Source organism: Ursus americanus, chromosome 3, assembly GCF_024610735.1.
Source record: "Ursus americanus isolate L20-20 chromosome 3, mUrsAme1.1.p, whole genome shotgun sequence".
In the NCBI taxonomy this organism is placed as follows: Eukaryota; Metazoa; Chordata; class Mammalia; order Carnivora; family Ursidae; genus Ursus; species Ursus americanus.
The window spans coordinates 8,951,664-8,973,865 of NC_142129.1; the positions used below are offsets into that span (position 1 = coordinate 8,951,664).

At 37.4% G+C, this 22,202-nt stretch overlaps 1 protein-coding gene across 1 annotated transcript in view; it reads right to left on the reverse strand.

Moving 5' to 3' along the window:
* CNTNAP2 (contactin associated protein 2) overlaps positions 1 to 22,202 on the reverse strand; it is a 1,871,860-nt gene that overhangs the window by 1,268,454 nt on the left and 581,204 nt on the right. Inside the window, exon 3 of the mRNA XM_045792416.2 lies at positions 2,461 to 2,654. Coding sequence (XP_045648372.2) covers positions 2,461 to 2,654 — 194 coding nt within the window. The remainder of the gene's footprint in view (positions 1 to 2,460; positions 2,655 to 22,202) is intronic.

The following is a 22,202-nucleotide window of genomic DNA, read 5'->3' on the forward strand; positions in this document are numbered from 1 at the left end:
TATTCAAAGTTGATTGGTCTGTTTGGTCAGTCTTTTTCTCTCTGCTAAATTTTGAGGAAGGTCTTTTCTAATTTTCTAATATTCGTTTGTGTCCTTACCTATGGGCCAAAAACCAATCTAAACTATGGTTCTCCATGTTGGCTTTACATTAGAATGACCTGGGGAACTTCAGAATCCTGATGCCTCGCTGTACCAGAGACCAACTAAACCAAATCTCTGGAGGTGGGACCCAGACATCCATATATTTTAAAGCTCTCTAGGTTATTCTATTGCATATCCAGAGTTGAAAATGACTTTTCCATAAATTGGGCTTGAGACTTTGAATTATCTTAATTGTAAGATGAAGACTTTCCATAAAAAGACATTATCCCTTCTCCTTGCTTCCTACAGCTTATCCATCTCAATATACATCTGCTTTTGCCATACAATCATTGCTTGATAAAAGTTATATCCAAAGAACAACTCTGGAGGACCCTTTCTTACAAAGTAGATTCCTTGCCCAGCATGGAGCCCAACACAGGACTTGAACTCATGACCCTGAGATCAAGACCTGACCTGAGATCAAGGGTCAGACACTTAACCAACTGAGCCACCCAGGTGCCCCTGGAGGACTTTTTATTATCAGAATGTTATATCCTGATTTTATATGACAGTTATGATCATTGGATACTGCTGTAGAAATGACTACCTACCCAAACTAGGAGCTCTAGACTCTCTCAACTCACAAAAATTACTTGAGGATTTTTAAAATACAAATTCTCTAAGAATGGGCCCTGATCAAGCTGAAAATTTCCAGTGCTCTACCTAATACTGTTAAGGACACAACTTAAAAAGTGAAATTCCTCTTACTCCTTCTTTTTTATTTTTGTTTAATATTGATGGCTTTACCTGATTTTGGTTATGGGTGTTTTTCAAAATAATTAAACTAAGGTAGAGCCCTCAAAATTTAGTATTTTAAACTATTTTATTCAAGTGTGCTGAACTTTTGATTGGATACACACAACTTTCCAGTTTAACCGAGATATTTTAAGGGTGAATGGTTTAAACTATTTTTCTCTCAAAATAAAAGAATAAAATGAATATAGATCTGTAGTAAGGGTCTAAACCACTAATATAATAATTATATGTAATAGATAGTATAGGACATTTCTTTTCTTGCCATAAATCACTGCTCCTACTCCTCTAAATTATATTCTCATAATTTCAATATTTTACCTGAATTGAAGATCTCTGTCTTCAAAAAAAGTTATCATTATCCTTAACCTGATTTCTATTTATATGATTCAGATTTAATTGGTTTGGGTGTACCTGGAATCCATATGTTCTAAAACTCCTTTAGGTGATTCAAATGGATAGCCCAGATTGCGACCCGTTGGCCTTAACCTTGGATATAAACTGCAGCCAGAGGAAACTATTTCTTCAATCACCAAGAATGAATGAATGAGTGAACGAATGGCTTCCTGATGGCTTTGAATACACAAATATCGACAAGTGCATACACCTCAGAGTGAAGACCAGTAATATTTTAATATACTTAAAACTGTCTGGGGAGGGGATGTTCAGTGTGAAACCTGATATGCACTAGAGCTAGGGCTCGTCTTCCATTTGTTTTTTCTTTAAAAGAGAACCATTTTTTCTACCTTATTTTCCACTTTATACATAAATAGTCACTAGCTCAGTGAATGGTACTTCATCTGAACAGGCCTGGATTAAAGCAAAATGAAAAACTGAACTTGCTTCTGGCAGAAAGTAAAGTGCTTCGGGGTACACGGTCCCCTGCCCAGTGCCCGTCAGTTCGTCCAAGCCCTGTTGGCAGTAGACCTTTTCACATGTTGTCCTTTAAAGATTTAACTAAATATCTTCAACAGAGACAGTCTGAGGCAAGTAAGAGGGAGGGCGAGTAAGGAATGAGAACGTAAGTTAGGAATTTTTTTTTTCATTCTATTTTGTTGACTCATGGTTCAGTATTTCAGTACAGTTTGTACCATTTCAGATCTGTACTCCAGACAAAAATATAGTAACTTGAAATACTGTGTTTAAAGAAATTCTAGTATTCTACTATCATTAAATTATTTACCTAACCTTTTTTTTCAGGTTTCAATACAGTTTTATTGAGAGATTTTGTTTTCTGTGAAATATACTAGAAACGAGGGAAGAGGACACATCCACTTTGTAAGATAAGGGTTTTTCGCCATTTAGGAAAGGCAGGGGGTGGGGCAAGGCACAATGGGGTTTAGATCCATTTCCCCACTTTCTTTGGCTTCACTCACATTTCTTTTCTCTTTCAGCAAGTACCAGAGGACACACACAGAAAGACAAGAAACAAAAATAGAACAATTAACCTTCAGCCAGGTCACACCCAACCCTTTCCACCTCCCTAGAACTGCGCCAGGACTTGGAGGGGTTGGGGTCACAAATCTGCCACTCAGTTCTGTGTTTGCCTTTCTGACAGCGACTCACCCAGATGTTCCCGTCCTGATGATAGGGTTTCCAATTTCTCCCAGTGTCACTGTACAGCATACGGTATTGGGTCACCCAGTCTGAGCTGCTGTATCTTCCTTGGGTTGCAATGGCACTGATCTGCTTCCGATTTCCAAAGTCAACCTGAAGCCATTGATAATGGTCACTGTCAGACGGAGACCATCCCCCAGCACCTGAAGAAGGTGGAAGCAAAAGAGGAAAATGGATTTAGAGTTGAAGTTCTACAATTGACGATGGATTATTCTACATCTTTTAATTGGCCTTAGCAGATACATTCTACTTTGCAGATACACTGGCCTTCTACAAATACATTATGGGTGTCCTTTATAGATGCCACTGGGACTTCATCTAATATTCTTCCAGCTGGGTAACATCGATACTCTAACCTCTTTATAGTGTAATTATGTGCTCATTTTCTCCTGAGCAATGTCTTCATAATTCCTCAATTAGATCTTATTAGTACATGTCAAAGTCTAATTGGCTGAGGGTTGATCAATTTACCATGAATTCTTCAACTAAAAATCACAAGGAAAAAAAAATGTAGCAATCTATTATTTCCTCATGTGAGGTTTTATGCTTGAGTAGATTATAAATGAAACAAAAAGCAATTACATACAACTCTGAACTCTCTTTTGTGTTAAAAAGTTCAGAGTTCAAAGAATACTAGTAGTTCTTAAGATGAGGCCTAATCATATGTTAAGCCTCATACTCATGAGAACTAAGGTATATAGTTACTCAGGAAATGTGTTCACTAATACTTAAGAGATATTCAACCCATGCCTCTTGATAATCACATTTCAAAGAAAATAATTTCAGTAACTAAATGAAGTCAAACTTCTTAGGAGTAAAATATAAAAATTATTAAATAACAAAAATGTAAAAAAAATTAGAAAAATTAACATTAGTATAGAACAAAAATACTCTTAGTTTATACTACTATATAAAATAACTATGGTTGCATGTAAATATATTATGGAAAATATGGTATAATGCTTAGTGCTAAGGGGCAATATAAATTTTTGAGTGAGTTTGGCTACTAATGGGAGTGAATGGTAGAAAAGTATTCAAGAAATTATCCCATGTACAGTGTATCAATATATATGTAGCACTTTGCAAATAAAAAACTTAAAAGTGATAATAAAATAATTTATGTTATGAGGACTGTGATAATAGAAACCATTTTGTGAATCATCACAGATATATCATTCATTTAATGATGTTTACATGGTTTATTTCTGCTTTCAGCTCTGATAGAATACCTCTCCTGCCATAGTAAAATTACAAAATTACAAAATGTATAAAGTTCCTCTTTATAGGGATTAGCCAACAGACAATACAGGATCCCTGCTCCGCAAGAGAAGATGAACAAATGAGGTGACCCCTGCCAACATATATTTTCTGCCTGGTTCACTTTCTGGATCGCGGCACGTGAAAGAGGCTTGCAAACAGAGTACAACAGTGTCATGAGATGGAGACATATCAAAATCAAAGCTCCTGAAAAGCTGGAATTTGTAGGACAAAGTACCAGCTATAAAGAAAAAGAGCTCTGGAAATCTGCATGGGATCACTAGTGAGCCTCTGGAGTCCAGACTCTGTATGAATCAGAAGCTGTGTATTTGCAGACCAAGACTCCACAAGACCAGGTAAAGGCCACTGTGAAATGAATAACAACAAAAGGGAGCCCAGGACTAGAAATAGTTTAACTTCACACTAGAGAAGATTGAGAGAGGTCGTTGAACAATGTTAGGCATTCAGCAGACACCTCAGAAAGATTAGAATAATTTAGTCCTAAAATAAGGGCTACTCTGGACACATCTGAATAAAGGTTGGTAACAAGCCTGAATTAAGATCAATCTGACCTACCAATAAATTAACTCCTTGCTCAGACAAAACTCAACACCTCATTAAGGAAGGCCATGAAAATTCACAAGCTCAACCACATAGCATCCATAACATCCAGTATAAAAATTTTCAAAAATATTAGACATTTGGGGGGAGAAGGAAAAAATGACTTAAACAAGAGAAAAGTCAGTCAATAGAAATAGATTGTAAATAACAGAGATGATGAAATTAGCCAACCAGGACTTTAAAACTGAGCTTATAAATTAGTTCCATTATTTGAAAGAAAATATAAAATACTGAATGAAAAATATGAGATATTAATGGGGAAAATATACAACAAAAGAGAAAATGGAAGTTTCTGAACTATATGTATATATTCATTTTATATTCTCTTTCATATTATATAACTATATATATGTTTCTGAAATACATATGTGTATATATGTATATATGTATATGCATGTATATATATATGTATATACATATATGTGTTTGTGTGTATATATATATTTTTTTTGGGGGGGGAGAGGGAGAGAGGAGGTAGGAGAGGGAGAGAGAGAATCTTAAGCAGGTTCCACACTGGGCATGGAGTCTGATGCAGGGCTTAATCCCACAACTGTGAGATCATGGCCTGAGCCAAAATCAAGAGTCAGTCGCTTAAACAACTGAGCTGCCCAGGTGTCCCTCTGAACTATTTTTATACCTGAAATGAAACATGTACTGGATCGGCTCAGCAGATTACAGCCTGAGGAGAGAACATTAGTGTACTTGAATACAGGGCCTTATAAACCATCAAATGGAAGCTCAGAGGGGATAAAAGGCCTAAAAATGAACAGTAGCCTATAGGATAATATTAAGTGTCCTAACAAACATGCAAACAGAGAACTGAAAGTAGAGAAGGTAGAGATTGGGGGGTATACATTTTTTACAGATTTTATTTATTTACTTTATAGAGAGAGCTCACAAGCACAGGGGGTGGGGCAGAGGCAGATGAGCAGAAGGAGAAAGAGAGAGAATCCTAAGCAGACTCCACACTGAGCCTGGAGCCTGACACTGGGCTGGAGCCCAGGACCCTGAGATCATGACCTGAACTAAAACCAAGAGTTGGATGCTCCACTGACTGAGCCACCCAGGTGCCCCTATTTTTTTTTTTTTTTAAGTAGGCTCTATCCCTAGTGTGGATCCCAACACAGGACTTGAACTCACAGCCCTGAGATCAAGACCTGAGCTGAGATCAAGAATCAGACATTTAACCCATTGAGTCACCCAGGCACCCCTAAAAACCACATTTGAAGAAACAGCGCTTGAAAATAGTAAACCCAGATATCTAAGGAATTCAGAGCTGTAAGCAGGATAAATACAAAGATAAACACACCAAGTCTCATGATAATTAACTGGTAAAAAAACAATGCTAAAGAGAAAAATCTCAAAAGTAGCCAGAGGGCAATAACATCTTAGCAAAAACGGTGCAAAGCAAAAGACAACAGAATGACACCTGATAGGATGAAAAGGAAAGGACAAAACAAATCTGTCAATCTAAAATTCTATGTCCAGCAAAAATATCCTTTAAACATGAAAGTAACATGATTTTTAGGGCAAAAGCTGGGAGAATTCATCACCCATAGGTACATACTTGAATAAATGTAAATTTTTCAGCTTCCATGAAAATGTCCCACATTGAAACTCATTTCTATATGAAGAAATGAATGCTGATAATGGTAAACATGTCAGTAAAGATAAAATATTTGTTTGTGCTTTCAAATTTCTTTAAAACATAATTGAGTGGGTTTTAAAAAATATTATTTATTTATTTATTTGAGAGACACTGAGTGAGAGAGAGAATGACTATGAGTGGGGAGAGGGGCAGAGGGAGAGGGAGAAGAAGACACCCTGCTGAACAGAGAGTCCAAGGCAGGGCTCCATCCTGGGACTCTGGGATCAGGACCTGAGCCGAAGGCAGACACTTAACTGACTGAGCCACCCAGGTGCCCTTAATGGAGTGTTTAAAAGAAAAACAGTAATAATGAATTAGAGGGTTTATAACAGATGTAGAAGTAAAACCTAGGACTATGATAGCACAAAGGACAGGAGGCAAGGAAAAATACATTCTGTATTGTGTTCCTTATGTTACCAGGGAGTGATAGAATATTCTTTGAAGGTAATAACCCTATATCAGGGATCAGCGAACTTTTTCTACAAAGGGTTCAATACTAAATATTTTAGGCTTTCCAGACCATACACCTCTGGCAGAACTACTAACATCTGCAATCGTAGGTTGAAGCAGCCACAGACGATATATAAACAAGGGTGTGACATGTTCCAATAAAAGTGAGAAAGTGTAACTTCTCCTTCAAGGATCAGCACATCGACTGCAAGCATTACCTCCTGCAGTGGATGCTGTGATATGCCATTCAGGTCCTCCTTTAATGACAGGAGGAATTATTACCTCAGTTATTTCAGTGTTGCTGAGAGACAGTCCTTAGCTGTAATCCCTCTTGAGGAACTTCCTGAGTGAAAAAGAGGCACTGTATCCAAGGGCACGTCCCTTCCTGGGGTTGTACACATGTGGTGACTGGTCAACCAGGAGTTCGAAAGGGCCGTCCTTCCTCCCGCCCCAAGTTGGGAAAACTGCTAGGTCATGGCGGTCTGCAGAATTGGTCGACGCCTCCCCTGAGACTATACTGCATCTCAACTTCTCCCTCTGCCTCTTTCCACTTCATCCCTTCCCCTTCCACAGCTGTCCATCCCAAAGGTACTCTCTAATAAATTCCCTACATGTTCTTCTCCATCTTAGAATTTGTATCCCGGGGAATCCAATCTGCAATATCTCCTTGGAATCACTCTCCTGAAATCTGCTCGCTAACAGTGGGAGTTAGTTGTCTCTGTCTGTGCGTGTTTTCTATATGCTGTTTTTCCCTACTGCAGCATCTAATATTCCCTACGGTCATCTATCACCCACACGCCTATTTTACCTAGAATTCTGTAAAATGTTAGAGGAGCTGTAGATGAATTTCTGGGATAATGACATACCCCATCATCAAGAGATTATAAATATACTTTCTTATGTTTTAGATATATTGCTCCAAACTTAGGGGAAATTCTATAGCTAACTGCATAGAAAATTCTATCTGTGTGTTACCAAAAGCAACAAGGTGATTTGGTCGTCAAAGTAAATACACGATTATTACAATGACTGAAGAGGGGCAAATGTGAGCAATTAATTGTTCAGTGAAATTAGAATATTACTCCTAACTAGTCCTCAAAAAATATACCAGTATAAATTTTTTTAAGTTACCCAATTTTTTGCCTCATTACAGTTTTTCAATAAGGAGGCAATTAACATACAACTACTTAATCCCATTAATCTCACTACTTTAAAAAGTAGAATTTATTGTCAACTTTAAGGGAAGCAAAATTCTAAAAGAAGGGAAAATATGAGTTAAAAGTTATTCCTTTGCCGAAGTACACGTGGAGAGAATAATGATTAACCTCAAGGGGAGGGCAAATGTCAGGCTTTCCTGAAGAACAAGGTAGAAAGATCAATGAAAAGTTTCCTATTTCTCTTTGATCTATAAAGCAGTGTAATTTGGGGAAGTTGATTACTTTGTTCATTTGGCTTGTGAAATGTGTAGCCTCTATTGATCCAAGGATTAAGGATGATAACTCTTTCATCACAAAAACCTCAGGAAAATGGTATATAAGAGAGCAGAAGTGCTCCCCAACATATTGTGGAGAGTGTAAGAGGGCAAATGCCTTCCCAATGGATGCTGTGATCGCTCAAAGGAAAACACTGCAAAGCTGAAGAGAAGGTAGAGGAGGTAGAGATACTGAATAGTCATAAACTCTAAGTTTCTAAGAAGACAACACTAACTCTTATTTGGAAATAACAGATCCAAAAATTTCAGTAGATTTCAGATTAAGTAAGTTGTTAGCATGAACTGTAAGATGTGCACTTACAGAGAACTCTTACCATTGCCTAGGCAGGAAGAATGCTGTTCCCTCCCTCTCTTTCTCTTCCTCTCCTCTGCGACCTTCCCTTCATCCCTCCCTGTCTTTCCCTTTTCTCTTTTATCCCTTCTCTCACACATGCATACACCCATTGTGTGTGTGTGTGTGTGTGTGTGTGTGAATTATAAAGATACATAGTGTTTATATTCTAGTGTCCCATTCTACTGGGATTACTTGAGTGATAAACTCTAATGGAGAACCTGGAGAAATGGATGAAACTAGCCCTCTAAACTTAGGGAAAGCTTGTAATTATGATGGCCATTTCTGCTTTATAATTTATAATTCAGTACTTCTGAGGGAAAAGAAAAACTTAGTAGGTGGTTCAAGAGAGGGCTTGAAATTTCTTTTCTAGTGATAAATGGCTCCTGCATAAACATTATGCCCAAGTGGGTGGTTGAAACACCACCAGAGATTATAAGCCTAGATTCTAATTTAAAAGAAAAAGGTAGAAAATTTTTTTTCAATTAAGTATAGAACCACCTTTAATAACTGGTTGAAAAATATGTATCAGATGAAAAGAATAAATTGAAAAGGAGACTTTCGGGCAAGATCGTATTATGAGTTCAGGCTTGGAGGCCTCCTTCTGCTCTAAATACACAGTATTTTTAGATAAGACAGATAAAAAGAAAATTGAAAAGACATAGCCAGGATAAAAACTAAGATAAGCATCTCCATGCACAAGAAATGCAACCAAAATGCAAGGCAATGGGTAGGACCAAAGCAGAGGCTGGCTGGAGTCAGGGTCTGGGAATACACAGAGGCAGCGGGGCACCAGCTCCTGGGGAATACTGGTAAATGTAAGTCTCTCCATGTGTGTCAGAGAAAGGAAGCCTGGGTCAGGGCTGAAAATTAAGACTGGCCCAGGACTAACTTGCTTGTGAGACAAGACTAAACCAGCTGCTTACTGACTTAGAAATATGGCTTAGATGATCCTGTGCTCAAAGAAGTTAGAAAACAGGGCACCTGCGTGACTCAGTCAGTTAAGTGTCTGCCTTCTGCTTGGGTCGTGATCTCGGGGTCCTGGGATGGTACCTGGAGTCAGGCTCCCTGTTCAGCGGGCAGTCTCCTTCTCCCTCTGCCCCTTCCCCCCACCAAATAAATAAAATCTTTTTTAAAAAAAGGAAGTTAGAAAACAGGTATATATGAGCTCCGCACCACTGACTCAGTGACCGGACTTGTGATTCTCTAATAACCCTGCCCAACAAAGGCACAAGGTCATCCATGTCAGATGTGGTTCTGGACTGGGGACGTGGGAAGCTGAATAAAGTCACAAAACTATCGGGCAGAAAAGGAGGTGAGAGACAGAGCCAGAGAGACAGAGAGACTGGTTGTCAAGAAGAGTGTACAAACCAACATTTCAAATCACAGGAAAGAAAACAAATGCCACAAAGTCAGCTAACAAAGTCAAAAGTTCAATGGAAATTAACTTCAGATGTAAGAACCATTGAGGACCAGTGGAAATAAATATGTTTTAGGTTCTCAAAAATATAAAATAAGTAATGTATCCATTAAAAACAGCAGTAATGATCAGATACAACCAGGAGAAATAAAGCGTTTACAGACAGATACTACAAAGAACCAAAAAGTGATCTTAGATATAAAAATGTAGTCATTGACAGGAAAAAGAAAACTCCATCAGAGGAAAATACACAAATTACATGTTACCTCAGAAAGAATCGCTCAGCTGAAAGGTAATATTGAAGGATTCATACAGAAGTCAATATAGGAAAAAATGAAACATGTTAGAATTCAAGAAATTCTGCTTTTGACCAAGATGGAGTCATAGGGATTGGATTTACTTCCCCACCTGAAACAATGGAAAAGCAGTCAAAATATACAAAATGACAGTTTGCAAGACCATAAGATATGAGGCAACAAAGGGATCCCTGAGATACAGGACAAAATGAAGTGAGTCCTACTTCCCCGCTTCCTATCATGAGAGAGTTTCCAGGCTGAGACATTAGAAAGAACCTAGGCAGACCATGGTGGAGTCTTTGAATTGAGAAGAGAGAGCTGTTGAGACCAGCTGGCTGGAGTCAGAAGCAAAAGAAAGGGCAGCAGGAGGCCTTTCTCAAGTCTTCAGGTGAGTAATGATTAGCATACATATATGGAGAAACCACCCAGAGCTGAGCAAAGAATCATCTACATGGACGAAGGTACTTCGGCTTCATACTACTTACCATACGATCCCACCATCCCCCACCTAGGTATTTTCCCAAGAGAAAATGAAGCCTGTGAACATAACAAAGTCCTGTGCACGATGTTCTTAGCAGCTTTCCTTGTCATAGCCCAAAACTGAAAGCAACCCACATGTACATCAACAGATGAACAGATAAACAAATGGTGTATATCCACATTACGGAACACTATTCAGTAATCAAAAGGAATGGACACTGATACACACTACATGATTAATCTGAAAATAACCTGAAAAGATCCAGGACCAAAAAAGTGCATATGGTACAATTCCATCCATATAAGATTCTAGGAAATGCAAAATGATATACAGGAACAAGAGCAGATCAGTAATTGCCGGAGGAAGGGGGACAAGGAGGGGGAGAAAAGCAGGTTACAGGGACACCTGGGTGGCTCAGTCAGTTAAGCATCTGCCTTCAGTTCAGGTCATGATCCCAGGGTCCTGGGATGAGTCCTGCATCAGGCTCTTTGCTCAAAGGGGAGCCTGCTTCTCCCTCTCCCTCTACCTCTTCCCATGCTTGTGTGCTCTCTCCCTCTCTCTCTCTGATAAATAAATAAATAAAATCTTAAAAAAGGGGGGGTTACAAAGTGGCAAAAGTAAACTTCTTGGGGTAACGGACGTATTAATCATCTTGATTGTGGTGATGGTTTCATAGGTGTAACATACATAAAAATATCAAATTGTATAATTTAAATATGTACCTATTAGTATACATCGATGATGCATCAATAAAGTTGTTAACATTTGTAGACAAGGAGGATAAAGATGGAGTTTCAATGATAAGCCTAAAGAGTTCTAGAATAAAACAAATACATGGAACATAAACATTTGAAGAAGTAATGATTGAATTTTTTTCAAAATTGACAAAGAAAAAAAAAGACATGATTCCATGGATTGAAAAGACCCTCTGAACATTGAAAAGCATATGTAACGTAAGAGTATCATGAACAGTGTATTTTGAGGTGCAAATGAAAGCTGATCTAAAATAATAAGACCGATGAAAGGCAATATTTGAAAAAATAAAGTTTAAGCAGACAATTGAGAATTATCTCTTTGATAAATGAAAAAAATAGCAGCGGAAGAAGTGCAAAAAGTTGCCTGCTAATGAGCTCAGACTTTATTTACAGTGGGACATAAACGCTAGAAGGTGTGGCATCTGACCTACTTAGAAGAACTAGAATAGGCTTCAACCAAGTGTAGATACTTGTTGACTGGAAGCCAGAAAAGAGAGCCCTGGCCCTTAATTAGAGTCTGCGGTGAGCTAGAGAAGTGAAAATGGCAATGCCACGCTCATTCCTAAAATATGGGAAAATCCATGTCTACGTATGGTTAAAACAAAAGAGTATTAAAGTACCTTTTGAAACAAAAAAAAAGCAGTGATTTGATCAGACATTATTAGATGACAAGTAGACGGAACTGCTTGTCTCCCATTTCTACCTTCTCCAACGAAGACAAGAGCTTTCACTTCATCCTGGGAGGAGCAGAACTAATAACTGAGTACAGGAATTGCCTGTGACATGTTTGGACATAAGCTGAGAGGCAGAGTTCCTTTAACTTTTTTGAAACATTCAGCTTATATCCCAAATAATGCCAGCATTATTCATCAATGTAACCTAGCTTCTCTGAATATTTATCAAAGGAGCTGCCAGAAGTAAAGATAGCTCCCCCTACCACCACCACCACCACCACCACCACCCACCCACCCACCCACACATACACACACACACACACACACACACACACACACACACACACACACTAAAAACAAGGAACTTACTGAATCTAGAGACAAAAATAGGTAAGAAAGCTCTTCTTCAAAATCTGGTATGTGGGTTATAAGCATTCAGAATAAAAGAGAAATGGGGGTTGGTGATACTGGAGGTAGTGTTAGTGGGTTATAAGGATTTCCCTTTGATCATCTTCCTGTTTAATAGAACACAGAAAATTCCACAGATATATGTCTAACTTGATTTTAGCAAAGCATTTGGCAATATTTCTGATAAATATAAAATGGTAAACTGTGGTCTGGAAGATAACAGTTTTGGGAGCACTCAAAATTGGTTAATAATTATGCCCCAAATATGTTGATTAATGACTATGTCAACTTGAAGAGAGCTCCCTAATGATGTGCCACAGGCTTTCATCCTGTACACTGTCATTTTTAATATTTTTATTATCTAAGGCATGGAAGACATGCTTATGAAATTTGTCAATTACCTAAAGCTGGAAGAGAGACCTAATAGGATAACTAACTGAATTATGATGTAAAATGTTCTTGACTGACTGCAAATCTGAGCTTGTACCAGCACAATTTGCTTTATCATCAGTAATAAACCAAGATGGCCGTTAGGAACAAATGCATTATCCATTTCACAACTAACATGCATAATGCATAGGAATAAAAATGCAACCTTAATTTACTTTGTGGAAATACAGTGTTGAAATGGTGGCATCTAACTATAATACTATATTTGCAGTATTACATTCAAAACATTTTTGATACATTTGTATTAAGGCTTTACATATAAATAGAAAAAAGAACAAATCATAAACATATTGTGTTAGGAATTATCACAAAATGAACACAACTGTGTAATCTCCACACAGATCCGTAAAGGAATCCCTTGCCAGCAACCCATAAGCTCTCACGGTGTCCTTTTCCAAATGTGCTCACCTTTCTCCTCCCCAAAGAATTGCTCCAGAGATTCATCAATGGAGTTGCACTTAGCAGTCTATAGCAGGTTGTAGATTGTTCATTTTCTTTCTTGTCTGATGTTACATTGTATAATCTACTTCTCTTTATGTATCCATTCTAGTGTTAAATGTGCGGATATCTCCAGTGTGGAGTTATTATGAATAATTCAGCCATCAACATTCTTGTTCATGTCTGTGAACATCTATTTCTGCATTTCTGTTGGGCATACGCCCAGGAGTGGGACTGTGGGTCCAAACATGTTTGTATTTTTAAGTTTAGTCAATTTTGCCAACAGTTTCCCAAAGTACTTGAGTCCATTTTTACCCCGGCCTCCCCAAACACACACGGTGGTGCTGTTATGAATTTCTGTTGCACCACATCCTTACCAAAACTTGATGTTGTTAGCCCTTTTGTTTGCTTTTCCTGCAAGTTTATTTAGACATTCTGGCTCAATATAAGATTCATTTTCATTTTCCTGATAACTATACTTACTCTGTTAATACTACAACTTATTATAAAATTATTATAAATCAAGATATAGGTGTTATGAGTGCAAGGATAGGCAAACAGACCAAATAAACAAAATATAGATTCCTGAAACAAAAACCCATGTATACAGTGCCTGCCATCACATAAGTTATGACACAGGTAATACAAGGAACTAGTAGAGAAAGGAGGTATTTTTTTTTTCAATAATATATGAGGTCAATTGGATATCCACATGGGAAAAAAAGTGAACTGTGGCTTTTCCTTACACATCAAGTTAAAATCAAGTTAAAAATAGGTAGATCCAAATGCAGGGGGTCAAACGTTAAAGCTTCTAGAAGATGCTATAGGAGAAGAACATCATATTCCTGGAGTTGGGAAAGATTTATTTCTTAAACAGGACTCAAAAGCACTAGCTCTATAAGAAAAGATGGATAAATTAAATTATACTAAAATTAGAAATTATCGATTATCCAAAGGCATTAATAAGAGAGTGAAATGCATAATCACTGATCAAGGGATGGTATTTCCAAACATAACCAACAAACACTTATATACAAAATGTATAAATAAGTTGTGAAAATCAGTAAGAGATATTCAGACAATTCAATCTATAAAAATGATCAAGGACTCTTAACAGGCAGTACACACACATATATACACACACAGACACACACACACAAAGGAATATATGCTCTACAACATACTAAAAAATGCTCAACCTCATAGGATTGACTTTTTTTTTTAAAGATTTTATTTATTTATTCGACAGAGATAGAGACAGCCAGTGAGAGAGGGAACACAAGCAGGGGGAGTGGGAGAGGAAGAAGCAGGCTCATAGCGGAGGAGCCTGATGTGGGGCTCGATCCCATAATGCCGGGATCACGCCCTGAGCCGAAGGCAGACGCTTAACGACTGAGCCACCCAGGCGCCCCTAGGATTGACATTTTAAGAGAGACAAAAAACTAAGAATGTTCAGAGTAATCAAAGTGATGAGAGCACACAATTTCGTCATATTTCTTTGTAGGGACCAAAGATGCTGAAGCTTTACAAGAAAAAATCAAGGGGTGACAATTTCTATCTTCTACTATTTGAAAGAATAAAGATATAAAGTTTCTCAATGGTGCAACGAGAATGCCACAAAATCCACAAGTATGTACCCTAATGTACATAGATTATGCAGCTTTAAGTCATATTCTTGAAATTAACATTTTGCTTGAACTAAGTGAAAAAGTTTACTTCTTGATTCAACACTTGGTTGCATTTGTCTGTCCATAGGTTACTCATTTTACTGCAAATTCTTTACATTTTGGAATTTGATTGAGAAAGAAAACTGAATATGAAACTGATCTGAAGAAATCTGAAACAAATACTTTGCTGGGAGAACAAAATTTCCTTATTAAATATAGTTGTTCCTTCAAGGGTCCTACATACTACACTACAAAAATTTGCAGGGAGGTCTCTTTATAATGTTGATAGTATCCAGATAAGAATTGCATCATTAAAATCAGTTAATTTCCTGGAATTAGGCAAAATTAAAAGCAAATCTATTGGGGCTTCTTTACATATTCCTCACTTCAGAGGTAAATCATTATCTGAGATGTGAGAAATTGGCTTACTGCAAAGCAAGTTTAGTTTCATATATTTAAAAAATACACATTTTCAGGAATTTCGCAGGTCAATTATATTTTAAGACCTTTGATTTAAGCCAATTTGGTTTTTTTTAATGTTAAATATTACCTTAAGAATATGCTATAATAGACAAGGGAAATGAAAGCCAGACACAAGAACTATATTGCTGCATGAAATTGCATAAAGGCTGGATAGCAGCTGAAACTAATGTGAGCTCAAAATTAGGTACGATGAGCTTCCCGTTCTGAATAGAAGCCACAGTGCCATTTCTATTCTCATCAGAAAGAGTAGATTTTCACAGGAAGTTAGCCTGAGCCAGGATGTAAAAGTGAACACATGTACACAAGTCTAACTAATGTAATATAATAATTAAGTTTGATTAGAAAATCTTCAACATTGACATGCCCTGTAATTTTTAAATTTCCTAACCACACAGTGTATAAGACATATGTTCTTTTTTTTTTTTTAATGTTTTGGAAATACTATAACAAAGAGAAAACAGATGTTTTCTGTGTGCTATTTTAGGTGGTGGTATCAGGAAAAGAAAATTAAAATTAGAGGTAGTCAGAATTCAGCATGACAATTTAAAAAACATTATGATAACATCAACAATAGAGTGGATTATTACAAGTAGTGAGCTCCCAGTTACTGGAGCTATTCAACTGAAAGCTGGATAATAAGAATTTTTTCAGAGGGGAATTTTACTTCAGATGGGAGGCTGGACTAAACAGCCTTTCATTTCATTCACAAAGAAAGTTGGAATGTAATACAACCTATTATGTTGAATTTATTAGCAATACTATCAAGTGATTTTTATTTCTTATTGCTTTAAAACTAACAGCTATCCAAGTTTTGGTTGATCTATTTTATTAACATCAGGGAGGATATTATTTATATTATCGCTAAGTAACATTTGACTATATATAACCTTTATTATTAAAGAGTCTGGTCGTTTCCATTTTTACCATGAATAACTTCCCTGGTTTATCCATTCAGCAAATATTTATAGAGCACTTCTAGATGCCAGCCATTAAGGGTTTTGTGGTGTGTGTGTGTGTGTGTGTGTGTGTGTGTGTGTGTGTGTTTAAAGATTTTATTTATTTGAGAGAGTGAGAGAGCATAAGAAAGGGGAAGGGCATCCTGAGGGAGAAGCAGGCTTCCCGCTGAGCAGGCAGCCCAAGGATGCTGAGCTTGATTCTGGGACCCTGGGATCAGGACCTGAGCTGAAGGCAGTTGCTTAACTCATTAAGCCACCCAGGAACCCCTGTGTTTTGTTTTTTTAAAGATTTTTTTTCATCAGTTTACTAGACCATTTTTTATACACCAGGAAAGAATTTACTTATTTATTTGAAGTATGTACAAAAATATTCTTTATTTAATAAAGACTTCATTATTGGCAAAAGAGATACCTAACATTCATTTAAGGTTCACAGAAATGAAGTCTTGTGTGCAAAACATAAAAGCCAATGAAAATATTATAACCAAGTCAAAGTCACTGAAGTCATTTTCCCCTCTCTGCAACTACTAGGGAACTGCTGCTTCATTCTTGCTTATAAGAAAAATGGAAGAGCTTCAAGTCATACCCTAGTATCCTACTGCCCACTGCACCCCTGAATGCAATTAGGGTCAAGGAATTCCTTAGTTTGGGGCAAGCACTGACTCACATGCTTTTAAAAAAATTAAAAGTTATGTGGGCAAGACGTCAATTTTGTATGCCAATCTATTGCTTCACCTGATTCTTCATCTCTGGCATGCATTCCTATTAAAGTCGACAGAATTTTGGAAACAACATGGTTAATTAGAAATAGTTTCGCAACTTCCTTGGTCAAGTGCATATTCACTGGCTTTGTCCAAAAAATGCCATCATCCCCAAGATATTCTTCTTTCTGATGAAATAAGAACCGTAAAAACATTGTTCACAACACAGCTCACACAATATATTGTTCAGTGAAGGTGGAGGCGATAAGGGTACAGGTTAAATAGGGCTTCAGAATTCAGACATGCAATAGTTATCTTTGGGTTATCAAATAAATCTGGTCTCTATTTACAGAGAAAACTGAGGGAAGGATGTTGCTGCAGAAATCAATTAAGTTGTAGAACCCAAAACAAATCCTGAACAAGTCCTTAAGTCAAGTCAGGATAATCAACTTTGTGAAGCCAAGGACTGAGCTTTTTATTTGCCATATTTAACAACCAGCGCTACCCATGGTTCCCTAGACCTAAGACGCTCTGAATAAATATCTGTTAAAAGAGTGAATACAAGAATTAATTAAATAATAAATGAATATGTGAAGGGACAAACTGACAAATAAATGACATTCTGGAAGAAAGAGCCCTGAAACAAGAGAGAAAAGTCCTTGGGCCCAGTTGTATGACATGAAAGAAAGGCACAGATCATGAAAGACAAATATAAGTTGAACTGTAATTAAAAGATATATATTTACAAATATTCATGATTCACATGTATCTTCAGCAAAAAGCTGCGATTTTTGTTAAAGCACTCATCGTATTTAGGCTAAATATTATTTTTGGCTTAATATATGGTAAGTGCATTCTCACTCAAGAACGTGTATTTGCTCATTCTTGAGAATCATTTGGTTGCTGTCATCCGTTTAATCTTTATAAATTAAATCTTTAGCCATTATCTTTAAAAGGTCCTTGGGTTGAATCAGAACTCTCATGCTCAAAACGCACAAAACTGGGGAAGGAACAGTCATTTGGAATTCAGTTTTAACAAGTTTCACTTGTCTGCAGTTATTATTCATTCATAAGCACGCCCAAGCCTGTGAACACAGTCACCATCCCTTCCTCGGTGTGGCGGAAGCAAATGGTCTATGTGGGTCAGGGAGGTGAGTGGACAGGGTATTCTGATGCGTTGGAAATGAGCAAGGACCTTCTCATTCCGTGAGGGTTGGGCAATGCTCCAGAGATATCTAGCAGACTTGACTGAAGGAATGCACAATTCGAAGGGAAAGTCTTAAGAATTCAAATTTAACTCATCATGATAGAAAATCCCTTTAACTTCCGTAGCAGCTTTGAGCTCAGTGGCTAAAATTAAGTGGATTCAAAACTGATTCTCACGTATATCATCAAAACCTAGTCTCTAGCTAGCATTTCATACCAAACAAGGTTTGGTTCTTTATTACCGCTTCCTTCACTTAAGAAAGAAAAGGGTCAGAGGCACATTTACAAAACGAAAATGTTCTCACTGGTAACTAAATATAGTTTATTGTTTATTAACAAAATAATTAGGGATGCAAGTAATATCTCCATGCCATCTGCCTCAGGGACTCCTTTATTGAAGCCTCATTATTTTCTGGGGCAGAGCCTCTGCCATAAAAGAGATCACTGGAAAAAATGCAGAATAGCGAAAGAGAAGTGTACATATTATCTGTGCATTAGCCAAATCTGTTATTGGATTTGCAGTAATGCCAATGATTTATGCAAATAATATATGCAAAACTATATGCAAAATTGTCTGCAGTGTGTACATGATAGTCAATTGATACACACGTTTTATATATACAATGATGCACGCAACAATACAAACCTGTCAACGATCTATGCGATGATATAAGGAAAGTATCTTGTATATGCAATGATTTTCAAGTAGGTCTACATGAAAGTACAGAAAGATGAGGCCATTTTCCTGTGAAAGATCATGACAATTGAGACAGATATTTCTACCGACTTGAAGTAAGTGGAAAATTGCCTCATTTGTGCACTCAGTCTCTATGATGTAGCAGTTTGAAATGTTTGAAAACATAGGTTTCTTTCTCTGCTTTAGTTCCCTTCTTTTTTTTTTATTTTCAGAGAGAAACTGCAAAGAGATTATTTTCAAGATCAATATAGTTAAATTTAGTAAACATACCCCTTAGATCAATCTCAAATGTCTTTTACAAGTTCTGTGATCTTCCCCATAACTCATGCATAGTAAGTGACTCCTTTCTCTTCGGCCAGCACTTTCTGTGCATATTATTTATTCCAATCCCTAACCCCAGTTCCCGGATGGCAGGTGTTACACCATTCCCAAGTTCAGGTTTAGAAACCTCACGAGCCCTATGAAAGTATATGGCACATTGCAGCTCTTAAAAAACAAAAACAAAAACAAAAAACAAAAAACAAAAAACAAAAAAAAACCTGCTGTAATTACAGAATGTGTTTTAGTCAAGAGAGAAGATTTTTAACATTCGTATACTTGGTAACATAAATCTATTTCACCAAAAAAGTTGTGGGTGTATTTTGATATAAATAGAAAATATTTATAGTAGTTCCACCTCTTTAGGTTCTGAATGTGTAGGGAAACAACAGTAGGGTGTGTGTGTGTGTGTGTGTGTGTGTGTGTGTGTGTGTGTGTGTATAGCAGATGGATCTTGGAAATACAGTTGTTTTTAGTACAATCTTCTATAAATGTCATCTTCATATACATAAAGCCATCAATTCTCCTTGCAAAGAACTTCTTTAATAGGTTTTCCCATAGTGCAGGCTTGAAATCGGCTGTTCTAACAATGGAATAGGACAACTTAAAGAAAAAAAGTCAAAACCATATCAAGACAAAAAAGCAAAACCAAAAACAGGCCCAAAATGCTTTGTACACCTTCATAAAGCTAACATCTTCCACTGTCATGAAAAGTCTCCCACCTCTCCGTAACCACCACATCACTAATTTTGAAGTCAAAATAGAACTGTATCTGCGGGCCGAGACTGAAGTAATGTATTAGAGCGACCAGCGGACTAGAATCAGGAAGCAACAGGACCTGTCTTAAGTCTGTTCTCGCTGCTATAGTAAAAGTAGCAAAGACGATGGGGTGGCTTAGAAACAAATTCACTTCTCACAGTTCTGGAGGTGGGGAAGTCTAAACTGGAGCAGCTGGCAGACTTATGTCTGGTAAGAGTCCCCTTCTTGGTTCACAGCTGGCTGTCTTCTCACTGTGTCCTCACATGGTGGCGGGGTGAGGGATCTCTCTGGGGCCTCTTTTACAAGGGCACTAATCCATTCATGAAGTAGCAGCCCTCGTGCCCTCATCACTTCCCAAAGACACCACCTCCAAATACCATCACACTGGGGGTTAGGTTTCAATGTATGAATTTTGGGGAGACACAAACATTTAGTCTCTGGCAGGTCCCAAGCCTAGTTACAAAAATAAGGTCGTGTTACCTTATGGAACATGGTATCCAAATGAGAAGCCTCAACATTTCAAGTCAGCCATGATAAAAATGAAAAGAGAAGTCATAAATAGTATTTGACGAGAAACCTTGGAACAAGAGGACAAAATATTGTTGGCATAAACTCTTTGGTAAGTGATGTTTTCACCATTTTGTTAGCCACGTCATTCACAAAAGTTCTCATCAGAGAACACCTGAAGCCCAATGACTGTAGGAGTAAGACGATGAGCAGTTTTAGAGATAAGGGCAGGTGGGGCAAGTTATTTATCTAATGCAAGTTAAAATTGTATTTCTCTTTCAGTCTACTTTCTCTATTTCTCTTTGTATTTACTGACATACAATGACAAAGCAAGAGATTAAGTTATTCAGTTGCTAACTAGACAGTTTTTGATTAATTCCTCAAAACATAATCTTGTAACTTTGTGATAACCACAGAACTGTAAAAACGCATTTGTTGTGGGAAATTGGATTTTTACATTTTAAGCTGTAAGTGAACGCCAGTCTTGTACTATCTAATTTATCACTATGAAAAAAAAAAAAAGAAATTCCACATCACACCTGCCTTAGGTACCTGGCCTAATATTCTGTATACTATACCTGTGCTTTTGTAATTCAGAAAGCATGAGATGCTCTGGATTTCTCCATGAACACTGCTTGTAGTATCTAGCAACTTCTGGTCAAATTACAATGGTAACTTTGTTTTATGCTGGAGACAAAATGCCACTATAACTGCTACGTGAAGAATAAATTGTAAGGGAGTACAGAAGCTACAGAGGAAGAAAAAAAAAACACCCAGGAGAACTGATTTAAGACATGTTGTCAGTGAGCAGATGGACGAGAGAAGTGACAGAACAAGCTGCTAGACTTGGGTGAGGGCTACCAGTGGCAGCGGTGAGAGAAAAGAAGGATCAAGGACAACTTCCAGATATTCTGGGCGGAGGAACTGACAGTGTATTGGGATGGATTTGAAAGGTGGGAAAGATCACAGTAGTCTTTGGTTTCAGTTATCCTCGGAAGCAGATGGATCTATGTCATTCACCCCGATTCATGTCATCACGTAGGCATTTTGTCATCTCACATCATCACCAAAAGAAGGGCATATATAGTACAATATGATACACTGAAGAGAAAGACCACCTTCAATAATCTTATTACAGTATATTGTTATAATTGTTCTATTTCATTAGTTACTGTTATTAATCTCTTATAGTACTCAATTTATAAATTAAACTTCATCATAAATATGTATGTATTGGAAAAAACCCATAGTTTGGTACTATCCACGGTTTCAGGCATTCAGTGGGGGTCTTGGAATATATCCCGCATAGACAAAGGGGGGACTACTGGATTAGAGAAACAAAATTGGGGAAGAAAATCAGAAGTTGTGTTTTAGCCTTACGTTTGAGATGTCGATTAAACATTCAAGTCAAGATTCCAAGGAGGTTGTATATATAAGGCTGGATATCAGGAAGAAGTCAGGATTCAGGATGTAAATCTAGAAGCCATCAGTATATGGATGATTTGTCAAGGTGACTTTAAATGAGGTGCCTTCGTGGAGAAAGTGAACAGGGTCCAGGACTTGAGTGGACCACCAACATGTGGTAACTATTTAGAGAAAAAGGAAAAGGAATGCCAAAGGAGGTAGGAAGAAAACCAGGAGAGTGGGGTGCCATGGAAAACGAAATATAAAAGCTT